The sequence below is a fragment of the Opisthocomus hoazin genome, chromosome Z, assembly GCF_030867145.1.
Source record: "Opisthocomus hoazin isolate bOpiHoa1 chromosome Z, bOpiHoa1.hap1, whole genome shotgun sequence".
Classification (NCBI taxonomy): domain Eukaryota; kingdom Metazoa; phylum Chordata; class Aves; order Opisthocomiformes; family Opisthocomidae; genus Opisthocomus; species Opisthocomus hoazin.
In genome coordinates, this window is record NC_134454.1 from 66,184,921 (window position 1) to 66,201,172 (window position 16,252).

Genomic DNA, 16,252 nt, shown 5'->3' on the forward strand with positions numbered 1-16,252 from the left:
AAATTCACTCTTACTAAAAGTCTGTCACATAAAACAGACTGCACATTAATCACCCCCACATGAATAACGACAGCTGACTGACAGAAGTCTTTACAGTGTTCTCTCACACAGATATCCTGGAACTGCTTGGAAGTTCAACAACAGTTAAGACACAGAAATAAAAAAACAGTGATAAAATTTCACTAAACAAATTCTCTCAAAAGGCAAATGTAAGGTCAAAACTCAACCAAGACAATTCAATCACCTGTAATGCCATTAAGAATACAAAAATTATTGAAAAAATTTTCATACAGTAAAAACAGAAGCATGGATAACAGAACAAGTCAGCTTCTTCTTTTGGACATGCTCATAGAACACACAGCGAGGAAAATTACAACTGATGTTCTAGTTATCAAGCCAAACAAAAATTGATTAGGTCACAGCTTTGGCTGGAAGATTACATTTTGTTGTAAGATTATTCATAAGTGCGAGATTCCACCTTTCCTTTCTACCAGAGAGACATATGACTCCTAGACCTGCCTCTAGGACATATGAAAATGAACCATTGTTCAGAGAGAGAAAAGGAGAAAGCACAAGAGGAGAAGCTGATTAGCAGGCCTTTACATGTCCAAGAGAACCAGACTGAGAGAAATTGCTGTGTCTACTGGTATTGGTACCTACTCTAGGATTTTTAAAGATTCTCAGAGAGACTCCTTCACACATGCAAGGTCCTAAGCACAGCCTCCATCTTTCTTCAGTGGAAGAAGTGTCTGGCTGTATCTTCTTGCCAACTGCTAATAAATAGTAGGCTAATAAATACTAATGCTGTTAATAAATAATGCTGTTGTATGGTCTGTGACCTGACAACTCTGGTTGCCATGAGGTTTTGGCAAATATCTCTTCAGGAGTCTCAGAGAAGGAATGTAAGATCACGAAGACGAAAAACAGCACGCAATCCCTGCAATAGCAAGGAGGTCACAACGACCCAAGAAGTGTCTTTCAGTTAATTTATCACAGAGATTTCATTGGACATGCCTCTTCCAGTGAGCAGATATCTCAAGAAGCTCCAGACAACAGCAGGAGAGAATCTAAAGGATCCATACACAAAGCCCTGCTAGCTACACAGCCTACTCCTGTTTCCACTGAGGTCCACAGACCTGCAGTTCTCTTTCCCACAGAGCTTCTTCCCTCAAGAAACAAGAGGCAACTGCACAACCTAAATATGAAGCACTTTTTAAACGAATCAGGGGAATTACAAAGATTAAACACAAAGCAGAATACCGAGACTTCTATTTGTGAAGCTACATTCATAGGCACTTTTGTTTTGTGAATATTCACTATTCATCCCTCAGAAAATTACGTTCTTCTCTTATTGGAATTTCACAGTTCAATAATTACACGATCAGACCTAAAAATCAATAGACTACATGAAATATAGATATATTTGATCCTGAAATGCAAATATGCCATATAACAGACACATGCATTTGTGCCCACAGCAGTGTGCGGTCAATATGAGATAGCCAAAGGCAAAAATAAAAGCTTGTGCACAAAAACTTTATACTTGTTCTTAGAATGAGGGATCAAGTTCAGCCTAAATCCAACCTTCTCAACAGATACAGATCGAACAAGCATGATCCACATTTTGTGGGTTGCCACACAGAACATTCCTAATCTATTGCTTAAAGTCTGGCAATTAAAGTTACCTATTTTCGGTCAGCTTGCATGTTGGTATAAATGTAGACTAGACTATCAAAGTTTAGGTAAGTCAGTGTGGTGGTTTAAGGCCCACAGACACCATACGAGCAACTATGAAGAAAATTAACTTAATCCCAGCCAAAACCAGTACACTTAGCATTAAAATCTACTTTCTAGTCTTCTGTCCCACAGACAAAAGCCCTGGGACAGGCTTAGGCATTTAGAGATTCCGCCGTTTACCATCACCTAAAAGGTTTGTTCAATTTTTTTCAAAAACTCTGTGCTAAGAAGAACAGTACCATTTCTTAGCAAAGGAACTCACCGAGAGTGAGAGCGACTTCTCGATTTCCGCCTTTCCCTAGATCTAGACCGTTTTTTCAGGGGACTTCTGGATCTGCGTCTGTCCTTGTGTCTTGAGAGTGATCTATTGCCAGATCTACTTCTGTATGAACAATGCCAGAAGAAAAATACTTTAATACTTCAGTATTGAAATAAAAATTAGGTCAACTAACAAAGTGAAAACCCCATACATCTTGCCTCATTACATAAAATTATATAAAGAGTTACACCTCAGTAATATATCGCAAATGTTGCAAATAAAACATTTTATGCTTCACCAGGCGCACATTTTCTCCTTTGAAAACAATACATTATTTAAGTAATACTCCTGTTTCGTAATAACCCCCATGAACATTCTGGAAAATATAAATTCATATCATGTTAGGGTAGCTGTCCTTAGTAAAATACAGTGCATAAAATCTACTACAGATACTTTCTAGCAGCTTGTAAAAATAGTAAGTTACATTTTGCTTGTTTTCCAGGCCCAGTCACCTACTGCAGCTTTGGTCACCACAGAAAGATGGGGATTTAACTGGTGTCTTTTTGCTTTGTTTTGCAGCCTTACAATTTAAATGAACTTTAAAAAACCAAACCAAACCAAAAAAACCACACACACCATCTGTGGTTCAGTATTCAGTCAAGTTACCTTTTCATTTGAAAGGATTTGTTGATGTGGATTTCAATTCTAAGAATTCTCAAGGAAAGGAATAAACATTTACCATATGATAAATAAGGAATGCAAATAATGTGCAGATACTCTGATAAAAATCCAGTTAAAGTCTTCCAATAAACATATATAGTAGAGTCACAGATTTGATGAAGAAAATAAGACTTTTTAAAATTACTATATTCTTTTTTTCAAAAGTATTCCCTATATTTGGAAGATCATACACCCTGGGAAAGCAAAAGTAAGAATCTGAATTTGAAAAACAAGTTTCAAAAAACCACATCCCTGGATACTTTGCCTGAGAGACTGAGTTACCAGGAAGTTTAACTTACCAAAGACAGAAAGGCCACGTATATTACTCAATAAATCCCAAAGAACAGGGAGGTACCAAAAATACCAGCTCCATCTATCTTAAGCTGCTCAAGACACGCAGACTAATACATACGAAGAGAAGAGGCAACCATCTTTTACCTACCGCTTTCCTCTGCTTCTCAACACAGAAATACAAACTAACTACAGGGTAAATGAATTAGAACTGAGTCAAAATAAGACCTTGAATAAATTTTGTATCATAGAGATAAAAACATTTTAAGTGTTTTATAAAACAGTAAAACTGGGAAGTGGTAAGGATAGCTTATTTTTAGGGATGAAATTGCCTCAGCCAGCCAGACTGGCCTTTTTTTCAGCATGTTCTCAAAACTGACAGTAGCATTGGTAAACCATTCAAAAAACTAACAAACAAACAACAAACAACAAAATATAACCATCAACGATTGTTTAAAGCACAGGCTTTCCACAAGTGAAAAAATGCAAGTTTATGTTCCAAAGTCAATTTGGTTTGTGTTGATACAAAATAATATTGAGATTACTGCAGTGTTATACAAAACAAAGCTTGTATTGCAGTTATGTCCTGAGTTAGAGAAGCAGCAGAGAAGCATGCAGTAAGGAAGTGACCAAATGATTCTTCTTGCATTAGAAAGATACCTAATATTTTTATGTCATTAGATAACACGTAGCGTGGTGTCTTGCTATTGCAAAACTGAAGCCTGCACTTATATTTGTTTGGTAGTGTAATTGATAAATCCATCTGGCCAGCTTTTCTGTATCTAAAAGAATTCTAGTTGCCTCGTTAGCAGACAATGCATGAAAGGATGCAACAGAGCTGTTGCTGTAACAATTGTAACACCCACCTTTTTAAAGTGTAACCTATCAAACACCTTCTTAATGTCTGTTTTATATATATACTTAACTTTGCCAAATATTTTTAGATTAATTACATAAATGCTCAGAAGATACTCCCAACATTGAAAGAACCTAAACCATTTCAAGAAGCGTTTGTAAGTCTCATATAGCAAGACTGTTTCATCCTGGAAAAAATCTTAATGGGTATACTTTAAGGGTGATCTAATAATTTTTTTGCCTCCCATGTTCCAAAGCCTGTTTCAGAACTGAACAAATTTAGTAAAGCAAACAAAATCTGAAGACTGAAAAACTTCCCTTAAAGCCTTTTTCTTCTGCTTTTAAAAACGACAGCTTTACATTTACACTACAGTAAATAAAAATACTGCATCTGTTAACTAGATGTTCAGAAGTTAAGGACTTCAGGGACTTTCTACTAGCAAAACCACCCAGCCTATCTGCTCAGGGTGTTAACGGTAAACCATGTGTTTGATCCACAAAATACAGGTAACTATTTCTTTTTAAAACACAGGTCACAAAATGATATTATGCTACATGACACTAAAATTACCATGAAACCATAGAAATGGATATGCTACATGGCACAGAGAGTGCCTTCTAGTGTGTTTTACCTGAAAGTAATCCTGAAAACACTTTGCCTTTAGAGGGAAAGAGTATTTGTTCAGAGACAATATTCCTTGTGAACTCTGATAAGAGTTAACTTCTCTACAGGGATACCTATCTTAAAACTCTGTAAGAAATCTCAGTAACCACCCCCACCACTCAAAAAAACCCAGTATGATCTCTTAGTCCAAAATAAAAACCCCACCTACCTGTGCTTCGAGTGTGATCTTTTCCTTCTAGATCGGGATTTTGAGCTAGACCTGGATTCTGAACGAGAATGGGAACGAGATCGACCGCCTTTTCTTTCACTGCTCTTTCCAGACTCTGAGAGGAAAAAACCACTTTGCAGTGTAAGCTCAGAACATTTAAAGATTCCAGTTAACAATCTGGCACAAGTGGAATGTACCACATATAGTGCAAGGGGCCTACTCTTTGCACATCTTCCTTCTTTGCAAATATCCTTCAGAAACATCCAAGAAAGTCATTGCACATACTCGTTGAGTGCAGCCATCCTGCAGCAGTACACATAAATCAGATAATTATAAACAGCTAGCTCTATTAGGAATGGGATTTATGTCGCTGCCACAATGCACAAGATCACAACATGTTCTCCTCTTGGTCTATTATTTAATATAATTACTCTTTTTTAAAATCACCTGAGAAGAATAGGGTAAATTTAGAGGGCATAATTCTGAAAGCAAGCATAAAGTGTAAATAATAATTATTACTTTCTATACTTTTTATATATTTCAACCACTGTACAAATATAGAAGTTTTACTCCTCAAACATTGTTTTGCAGGAGGAAGGGATGGAGAGAACACGGTGAAAAATTTGATCCAAAGGCCAGGAAGTCAACAGAAACCTTAACAATCACCCCACCAGTCTTTGCTTCAGACTGTAAAGGATTGTTATTCTGCTGCTTAGCATTGAGGAAATGTTAGAGCTATTTTTCTCCCAATCCTAAAAAACAACAGAAAATACTCACTCACCCCCCTGAAAAAAACACTCAAGACTCCACAATATCTAACCTATGTAAGGCAAAGTCTGGGTTTGTTAGAAGAATGACAAAATCTTGCTGATGAAAAGAAAAAGCAGGATCTCAACTCCAAGCTTAATAAGTTGTGAATTTTTTTATGCTGTGATTTTGCAGTCAGTTTAAATCAGTATAAATCAGCACTGAAACGTCTCGTCTAATCTCTCAACCCACAACACCTTCCTCCTTGACTTGGCATTTCAGTATTAACAGGAATCAGGGAACCAACTGGGATGAAAAAAAGTCCTTTACCACATGTGAAATTTTATCCCAGATTCATTCTCTGATCCCATTTGCTATGAGGGTGCACAGTTTTGAGCCAGCATGAAAAAGAGCACAAGGACAAAATCAACTTGCTGCAGGTAAGGAAAGCATAATATTACTACTTTCAGAACCATGCTAGCTCCCACTGATCATGAAACTATGGCCTTAATGGGTGCTAGAGGAGAACAAAATAAAATATAACGCATTTTCTTTTAAAAGTCTGTAAGTACTTTGAACTTAGAAAAGCACCAACATTAACTAATAATTTAGCATTAACTTTGTATTTTTGAAAAGATTCAGTGAAAAAGAAACTGAAAACAAGACATGATGAAATAAAAAGTCAGCTTCATTCCACTGCTTTGTTGCATGAACACAATTTTGATTATTTTCTTCTTTTTCCAACACATATTGTTGACCTTTGAGTACCCTTTTTGTGTGTTTGAAAACATGTACCAAGGTACACACAGAATATGTCTGTTAGGTAATGAACATAATATACCTACCTGGCTCAATAGCAGCAGATATGAAAGACTGGGCTTCCCTTACTCTCTTCATCACTTCTTCCAGTTCCTTGGCAGCAGCTTGTGGTGTCATTTCAGGAGGCTTCACTATTGCATTATTGGAGTGATTTATTCTAAATTAGGGAAAAATAAAACCTTTAACTCCCAAACACTTGAAAAGGAAAAATGCAAACCAACTAAGAAAGGAAAACACCTCAACTTCCATGTATGACTAAAAACTTCAAAGTTCAGCAAAACTATAGATTTGTCCTAACACTCATCTGTTCTAAGTATCTGAAATGTCTCTTCTTGCTTTCAAATCTTACCACTTTTTAATAAAGGTGGCACAACATTTCTGTGTTAAAATATTATCTAGTAAAAGTCTAGGAATCTATTTCTCTATTTAAGATCAAATCTCTACATTAAGGCCTGCTAATTACATATATATCATATAGAAAGATTAATCAGTACTAAGGACTTTGCAGATTCTTTCACTATTCTAGCTTCCACTAACTCAAGATTAAATATATTTTACTCAACGCCATCCACGTTCTTCTCAGAGAAAGCTATGCCCAGCCTTGAAATAGCAGTTTATAAAAATGTTCTAGTTTGCTAACAATAGGTCCCTATATTGAAAAAATACTCGTCACAGCAGTTTCCTGCACATCAGAGTCATAAATGTATAAGAACACAAAGAAATCTCTCATATAATAGTCTTCTGGATACTTAATCTCTTACTTCAGTGGCCTGTCTCCAAACATAACTCCATTAAAGGCAAGAGCTCGAGGAACAGAATTTTGGTCTGCAAATTCCACAAAAGCAAATCGTGTCGGCTGCGTCTCATCACCTGCCATTCGCACAAATTTGACTTCTCCAACTTGCTTAAAGAATTCAAGCAGCTGATCTGCTGTTGTAGTCTAGAAAGAGTCAAAGAGCTCAGCTGAAGTAAAATATATAATGAAAACCACTTCTCCAATATATCAGGTAATCTAAGAGCCACAGATTTTGGAAAGACATCGCAACATTATTACACAGGCAACACGAATTTGGTAATGTTACGCTTTAAGAAAGACAGGTATTTTTTTCTTCCATTACTCTAAAGAATATACAATTTAAAATAATGCAACCACAAACACTGAAGTCCTACAACCAGTTAAAAAAACATTTGCACAGGATTTTGCACTTTTCAGGCAACTCATTTGAAATAACTGATGAGGAATTTCCTTACACACCTGTGTTCAAGCTATTGACTGTGAATTTTAATCCATAAAAAAAAAAAACCAAAACCAAAAACAAAAATACAAACAATATTATAAAACTTAGTTTTTATGTGCTTTTCTACTAGTTTCCAGCTTGTTTTATATCATCATGATTAATAGCACTTTTACACCCTACTAGCTCCTTTGGCAGTCAAAAACCCCCAAAATAAAACACTTACATTGACATCAGTCAAAAGCAAATAATTTTTCAATTAACTCAACCAGTTGCTGAAAAATCGTATTTCTGACAGACATAATTTTCCTGTAGTATATTTATGCTAGTTTTGCAGCTTCCACTAGGACACATAATTCCATCTTACTGTACTTTAGCAACTGCATGGTATTGTGTGGCACAGCTAACATGATCTCATGACTTCTGAGGCATTGCTCAACTAACACAACCCAGCTGGACATTTGATCAACACACACAATCACAACTATGCTTCTTGAATTCAGCTGCAGTGTGATTTTTCTGGTATCCTGACAAAATGAATTCCACAGTCTGGTCTGATTTGATTGGCACAGGAGCATTCAAAATTTGAAATATCACTAGTAACAAAAAAAAAAAAAAAAAAAAAAAAAAAATTTGTTTAAATTCTATTGTTATCAACTAATCAAAACTTTTTAACAAGTAAGATTAGAATTAATAAATTACAACTCTACACCTTCCATTAGTATTTCCATTAGTAATTCCATTATACAAAAAAAAAAGCTACCTGGGAATTCAAATTTCCAACATAGACTGTTCTCCTGATTTCATCAATTTTTGATGGATCCACATTCCCCATAATTGGTGGTTGTGGTATTTCTCCCAGTGCTGTAATGTTAGGATCCAATGCTGCTGCTGGTATAGCCCCCAAAGTGCCAAGTGAAACACCAAGCTAGAAAACACAAACACAGAACATGCTTTGCAACCAAGCATTGGTGGGAAACACTCCACTTGTTAATACTTGCCTGCCTTGTGCATTTCTGTATAAATAAATCTAATTAATATAGGCACTACTTTAAACCTCTAGGTCCCAGCTGAGCACTTTTCTTACAGAATATAAAATCTAGAACATAAATAACCTTCCATAGTTAAGATTTTCTGTGTGCTATCAGCTAACATCTTATCAAAGAGGTCTGGCCAGGGACGCAGCATATCAGTCAGAAAACATACAGGCTTATAAGCATATTTCTAATGCTTATATGCTTTTATTTGTAAAGCATAGTTCTAACGCCTACAGTCAACCAAATTCAGTAAGATGCCTTCAGACACTGCTAATATACTTATTTTTCTGTCACAACAAGTATTAGGAGTATATGAGGAACTGCTGAGCCCTTGTCCAGCCAGGGAAAAAAGGAAATTGCAGTGCCGAGGGCCGATTTGTTCTGTAATAGGTATCACTCCATCAAAGGGACAGATAAGGTACCTATCACTTAAGGCAAGATTAATTACAGTTGAAATGCAAAGGATATTAAGTCTAAGTTCTTTCCCTACAAACACCACCAATTCCTAGAGAATGAGAACAATACAGCTCTGATTTTTGGGACTGGGAATTGACACCTTTCCTGGGGAATGGTCTGAAAAAAAGTCACTTAAAAATCACTACCAAATTGGTCTGCTGAGTTCCTGGTTTGAATTTCATCTTCTCCACCCAAACAGCAACTGCCTTTCCAGCAAACAAATTTTCCAAGCTAAAACTAATGTATTTTAACTTGAAATTTTCCCTGAATAGGTCACAGCAGCCTGCTGATGTCGAGAAAGGCTTACAGAACCAAAAGGGAACTGAGCAGAAGTAGCAGCAGCTAGCTTCTATGCTTTTTGTCGTGAAAACATTGTTAGGCAAACAGTCAAAAGTCCTGCTGTAGAGACAGCAAGTAAAACCACTCTAATGCAGCATTTTAACATTCCGAAGAACTGTGTCAATGTAGCCACTATGTTGTAACAAATTTTGAGGAGGTGGATAGCACTGCCACTGGAACAAATTAATAGGTCTAGGGAATGACAACAATTAAAATGGACACAACCAAAAACAGTATTTACCCACTATCTTTCAAAATGATAACCTGAAAGAAGAATCCAGGAAAGGCAGTGCTGCATATCTCGTGATCTACCCTCAAAACAGGCACTACAGCTAAACCTTCACTGATCTAGCAACAGCAGGACAACAACCATGGATCAGATAGTTCTTGTTCTCTGAACACCGAAAAGGCTAATGAGTATAGGAGAAGCCAGAAATCAAACAGCGACTGAATTTTACTTACTGTAGTCAAAGGGGTTGGCGTTGGTATGGGAAGCAACCCTGCACCAGGCATCAGGCTTGTCATAGTAGGAGCAGGTGCCAATAGAGAAAGGGCTTTGGCTTCATCTGGGATTTTACCTGAAGAAGCAAATGAAACCATTACACAGTGTTGGACCATATACAGATGTTACTCTTTCTATAATTTTACAATTACCCTTGTATTTAAAAATGTAATAAATAACAATGAATCTATCTACCAGATCCTTACAAAGAAACAAATAAGAATTTAAGTTTTTCCTTTTACCCTGCTCTACTAGGAAAAACAAAAGTGAGCATAACTTCAAAGACTAGCAATCTCATTAATGGATTATTATTTTAAAAACTGAATAATGTATACAATTATTTAACACTTTGAGCTATGGGTCACCTGTACTGGAAACTTAACGTTCATGAACCAAACGATATCAAGCATGGACGCTTTCCCAGGGCGGTGTTTTCGCGGTGATCGAAAGTTGTTTTACACATGACAACCGTTCGTGTTGGCTGCATCACTAATAGCACACAGAACATCAGATACAGAAAAGAAGAACATTTTTTAAAGTTTAATCCCCAGAAATGGCAAATAACCAAATCAGTAAAAGAAAAAAAAAAAGGAAAAACAAAGTATGTGCTAACTGAAATTTGTGCTTTTTTAAATTCCTCTGGTGTTACGTACTTTGGATGTAAAAATAAATAAAAATAAAATAAAACCTACTGAACTTCTGTGACTCCATACAATACATACTACAAGTGAAATTGGAGGTGGAGGAGGGGAGGGCAGAAAAATTTAAATTTGTACTGTCTCACACTCTAGGTCACCTCAGTTTATCTGAAACTTTGATGCATTAGCTTTAAATTTACTGAAATTGAAGAAAATCATAACCGACAAGCTAAGCAAACTGTATTTTCCCAAAATGTGTATTTGCTAGTATTTCAGCTTGACTATATTCCCCCTGTCAAGATAAAAGCTAAAGTAATATATAATCTGAATTAAACACAGGTTTCATTTAATGTTAGTCACAATCAAGACTGCTACAGGAACCCCCAAAAATCTTCAAAAATCAAAAGATTTAATAGTTAAACAAGTATGAATACAATTAAATGTACATACTAATTTGAAATGCAAAGGGATTTAAACTGGTGGAAACATTAAACACTAAACTGAAAAATTACAGAAAGAAGTTCTAATTATACTAGGTATCTATGATCTATTCAGAATTACTGGCATAATCATATATATGCTACCCAACTGAGCCCTTTGGTATTACACCATGCACTTTATTAAAGTAAATGGTTTTATTTAAACATTGTTTTACAAGTCAAGGTACATATAAATACTGTGCCAGTAGCTTTTACTGCTTTGGTTCAAACTGTGTATGTCTTAACTATAAAACCTATAACTTCAGGATTTAAAAATGAAAATATATTATGTTCTTATCAAAAAGCAAAATATGAGGAAAATTTCAAAACACTGTGCAGTTTTAGCTATACGAGTTCCAACAGACCCCACAAGAAACATGCTACTTTAAAAAACAGAAAGAAGAAAAAAGTGTTGCAAACCTGTTTTACAGATCTGCAGCAAGGACTGGGTTACAGTTGGATATGACCAAAGTACAAAACAAATCTAAATGAAACTTAATTTATATGTAGTATGGGTGGAATAGAAAAGATAAAGTAACAGTACCCATTCTTTTCTCATGCTTCCTATTTACTTTTATGTTATTTATGTTAAATTTTGAGGCACCTTGCTCCTTAACATGTAACAAACCACTTGATTTTGCTATCTAAAGGAGAAAAAGGAAAATTATTAGCGCTTAGGAATTAACTGTGCAATAATGACTTCCAGGGTTTTTTAAAAAACATGCATGAATCTGAGTCATCATCACAATGTTCAGCACTCTTTACAGATCTCATTTTGAAATCAGGCATGCAATGAGAAGTGTACCTGATTTGCCTGACTGCTTGTGAGTATCAGTTACTTCGCTGCACATCCTGCCTAATACATAGCTTACTAACAGGCCTTCAAATATACGGTTCCAGCAGCTGTGCATGCAAATTAGGCATAGAATTATGTAGTGGTTCTTCTGAAAATCGAAATATTTAAGTGTTTTTAGATGACTAATGAACCAGACCTTATCCTGAACAGCTAGCATCTCACCATTAACTGGATACTCATGCAGCTTTCTACAGGATCAACAGACATGGCTCAGGTAAATCCAATGGCAGAAATGGCTCCTGAAGTGGTGTGTCTGCATTCTAATTTAGATCCTTGGTCAGTAACGTACATAAATATATGCCTAATTTAAGTATGTGCTTACATACAGCCAATTCAACATACACTTAACCAGGTAAACTTAAGAGATGCTTAGGCATTTAGTCATTTTAAATAGGAACCAAGTTAGACACATAACTAAACAGAAAATAAGTCAAGTTCAGAAAGGTACTTAAATATAAGCCTGAACTTTTAGTATATGGGTCGCCTTGCTGAAATAACTGGAATTATTCATTTGCTCAAATGTTTATCAAGGAATCCACTGAATGCTTTCAGTTAAGTGCACCATTCTAGCAGTTCAAAGAACAAAAAACATGCATAACTAAATTTTAAAGTTACCAGCACTATTTCCAGAATACTTCAGTCCTTCAACAATGTAATATTTTATTATAAATACAAAATCTAGTTGGTCATTTCCATGCCACAAACAAAGATTCATTTATTTTATTCAAGAATGAGAAAGGGTCTATCGCTACAGACAGAACCCTGAAAATTTGTCTATATATTCAAAGATCAGTGTCCTTTCAGAACATCCTTCTCCAGTTTTTAAGACCAGGTCAAACTTCTTAACAATTCTATAGAAAACAAACTGTTGTGGGGGAAAAAAGAAAACTTGAAATACCTTGCAAATTTATTTCCCTGTTCTTCAGATAGTTTTGAAAAACATATTAATATGGGAGGCCAAATAACCTCATGAGTTACAGGCTTTAAGTTTTGGAGTTTTATCTCCATGAATTTACTTACAAAAGGAATACAAACCCATAAAGTTACAATACAACATGTCGGTTATGACACAATAAATTAGGACACTTTAATTATTTCATTTTTTAAACTCATGGTATGTAAAAACTTAATAGAAAGCAGGTAAAGATATTTTCTAATTAGGGAAACAGACAAAATACATATGCCTCATCTATACCACATCCTTAGAAGGATTTCTTAGAAGCTCTTCTGTTTAGTAAATTACAGATTCTGTGATCATTTATTTGATTCTTCAATTTGCAAAGGAATCTGGAAGCAGATGTAGATTAGCTCTGCACTGCCTAGAGACACCTTATGCTTCTTAGGAAATGTACAGTTGTCCTAAACATCAGTTATGATTATTACTTTTTCGTATCATCAAAGTGCTTAGGAGTCTTAGTCAACCTAGTCCACACCAGAATCCATTTTGCTAAATGCTGAACAGAAGTATCTGCGTTAAGCAAGTACTAATCACAGTATTTTTACCCCCCTCCAAGTGCTCAGAAGAAATTAATGTCCTATTCTTTGTACTAAGACTACACAGTTAATGCTCCTCCCAAAACTGCTTCTGCAACAAACAAGTTTGCTTGTTTTAAAAATACTTACAGTTCAGATCTACTCTAAGCATTACTAAAGGAATTTTTATTTTCCTGCTATTTGAAATCAATGGAAAATGCACACTTACAAATAAAATAATTTGTGTGATACAATTCATGATTCTTATTGGATTTAGCAGCAGCAATTAAAGAGATTACATCTACTGGCAATTCCCTGCCATAATTAAATCCAACAGAGATCATGAAGCAAAGCTCTTTCCAGCTGTAGTGCACAGTCTGATGCATTACCAGACTGAAACCAATTGGTCCTAATGCAGCTGGCAGAGAAGAGCAATGCCTGAGGACTAGACACACCACCTGGTCCACCACTTCTGTTTCAGGGCTTCCGCTTCACAAGCACATAATTTAGGGATGAGAACCTTTTCAATCACTCCAGCGTGAACTGCCAGGGCTTCTGAGATTGTGAGATGACCAAGACACTTTTTTTTCTTTTTTCTTTTTTTTTGTTAAAAAAAAAATCTCTTCTTGAAATAACCACCACTGGAGCATGTCAAAGTGCAATGTACACATACATACACACACACAGAGAACTGATTCAATCTTCCCACAAATAACAGTGTTAAAAGACAATGTGCCTCACATAACACATTCCAACCAAAACTTTAGGCTATGTTTGTACTTATGAGTGGTAAACAGTTTTTTCTGAAAATTACAAAAACAGAAGGATGAAATCTTGCTGCCACTGACCTCACGGGAGCAAGGTTTCATTAGAAGCAAACAAGTACTTCATGACATTCAATATTCATGAAAGTCCAATTTCAGAAATAATTACTTTAAACTCTTCATATTAGACATAAATAGTAAGATTTCTTTTAAACAGACCATGCAACCTAAAATAACACTACTCTGCTGAGAAGAGGAAAATAGCAGAGATCATGACTTTAATCTGTAACGTTAATTTCTCCAGCAGTACGAGTTTCGACTGTCCTTTTCCAAGATAAACTCATAAAGCATAACATATGAAAGAATGTATATTAAAACTGATATATTTTTCACTACTCCTGTCTTCTGACACAATGTGGTCATCTGTTGAATTTAGATGCTTAAACATATTCCAAATCAAATTTATCCATAACTCACAGCATAAAAATTAATCATATTCTAAATTCTGTGTATACCATCCACCATTCATAAGCAGCTTCAGGTCAACTTCAAAATGAAACACTGTGAACCCTTTACAAAACACCATTTTTACAGAACTGAAGTACCAGTTCACAAGTACAAGGGAAAGAGATTTAACGAACAAAAAAAAAAAGGGACAAAGTAAAATAAAAATAAAAATAAAAGAAACAAAGGAAAGAAAGCAAAATAAAATAAAAACAGAGACAGGGCGTCCATCTTCAGCAGGCCAGACTTCGATCTCATTTCCCCCATGAAGGTTTCACTTGGCGGCAGGTTTAGTGGCATGGCAAACAATGCCTAACTCAGGCAAGTGTAACAGGTCTGCCTTGGCCAGTCTAGTCATCTAATAATGCACAAATATCACACAGAGAAAACATACAAAACCAAATTAATAGTCAAAATCCATCTACCAGATGTGGACATAAAATTTAGAAAGATTAGGGTGGCATCTTTGTTTATCTTTCAACCTTTGTGTTCTCAAAGTATAATGTTTAAAGAAAAACCTACTGATACACACACAAAAAGTCATATTTTGACAGCTTAATAATGTTACTTCATTCACAGCTAAATTTTTGCTAAATTGTTTACTACATGCCACAAAATTAACATCGTTTTCACAGTGTAGTGATTCCCTTCCCATACTCCCTTAATTTGCCACTGTTTAAATACACTCCAAATTTCAGATTTTATCCTGGTTTTAAAACGAAGTTTTCAGAGTTCCGTTTTACCTCTACTCTATGTTTGTTGCGGCGCATGAAATGTTTTATTACTGGCACTGTTGGCCAAGGATATAATTTTACCTCCTGGTAGACTATAGCCATCACTATTTTTAAAGCCCGTGATACACTCCACTGACTCCATTAGTAATGCATCACATGATACAGAGTGAACAAAAAATCTTGCGCTGTGGTCTCCGAAGCCATACTTATTCCACACAATAAACTCCTCAGAAACTAAAATCAGTATAAATTCACATCTTCATACATTAAAATGTTAGAAAGTTACAAGGAAACAGCATTCTGACATTAAAAAAACTTCAACCTCACAATCCACCTCATTATGCATAAATCTCTGCGGGGTCCAGAATGATTTTCAACAGTGACAATTTTTCTGTAATGCCTTTTCTCAGAAATGCCTACTAAGTCAGCTACAAATGGGGCTGGAACAAGATTTGTCAGAACTTGGATTTTATTGTCCTTCCATTCATTGTCTACCATCAAGACACACAGGAAAATGTAGCTTTACCTGCCTGTTGCCGTATCACGTCAGGCAGTGATCTCATCACAAGAAAAACACCAGGAAGTGTTGTTCATTCATTAGGCGGCAATCTTCCCTCTCTGGCAGTACTGAACCAGTGTTAAGATCTTTTTGATGAAACGTAAAACTAAGAACCTGAATAATTTGTAGTCATCTATATAGGGGCAATTTTTCAATAATAAGGACTTTGGTCCCATTTGCCTTTAAAGAGCTTCAGGTGGATACAGCAATATCCTCTTTGTGGTTTAAGAACAAGTACAAAAAATAAAAGCAAAAAGCCCCCAAAACAAGGCATAAAAGCAACTACAAATCCAGGTTTCACAAAGACAAATATGTGTGCCGTATGCCCCTACTAAGAAGGCTACAAGAACAGGCAGTATATTATAGGTTAATATAGCCTTTATTGAAAGTACTTGTAGAGTCTATGAAATTTTGA

At 35.7% G+C, this 16,252-nt stretch overlaps 1 protein-coding gene across 7 annotated transcripts in view; it reads right to left on the reverse strand.

Annotated features, from left to right (window-relative positions):
• SREK1 (splicing regulatory glutamic acid and lysine rich protein 1) overlaps window positions 1-16,252 on the reverse strand; it is a 41,290-nt gene that overhangs the window by 12,815 nt on the left and 12,223 nt on the right. For 2 of the 7 annotated variants that reach the window (XM_075446927.1, XM_075446926.1), the window contains 7 exons: window positions 10,196-10,319; window positions 9,791-9,906; window positions 8,260-8,424; window positions 7,023-7,201; window positions 6,288-6,418; window positions 4,696-4,810; window positions 2,000-2,119 (listed from right to left, as the gene is read on the reverse strand). In XM_075446927.1, coding sequence (XP_075303042.1) covers window positions 2,000-2,119; window positions 4,696-4,810; window positions 6,288-6,418; window positions 7,023-7,201; window positions 8,260-8,424; window positions 9,791-9,853 — 773 coding nt within the window. In that variant the 5' untranslated portion in view covers window positions 9,854-9,906; window positions 10,196-10,319. Of the gene's footprint in view, window positions 1-1,999; window positions 2,120-4,695; window positions 4,811-6,287; window positions 6,419-7,022; window positions 7,202-8,259; window positions 8,425-9,790; window positions 9,907-10,195; window positions 14,903-16,252 lie in introns of all 7 variants that reach the window. The other 5 variants (XR_012766606.1, XM_075446921.1, XM_075446924.1 and 2 more) reach the window with 4 other exon arrangements.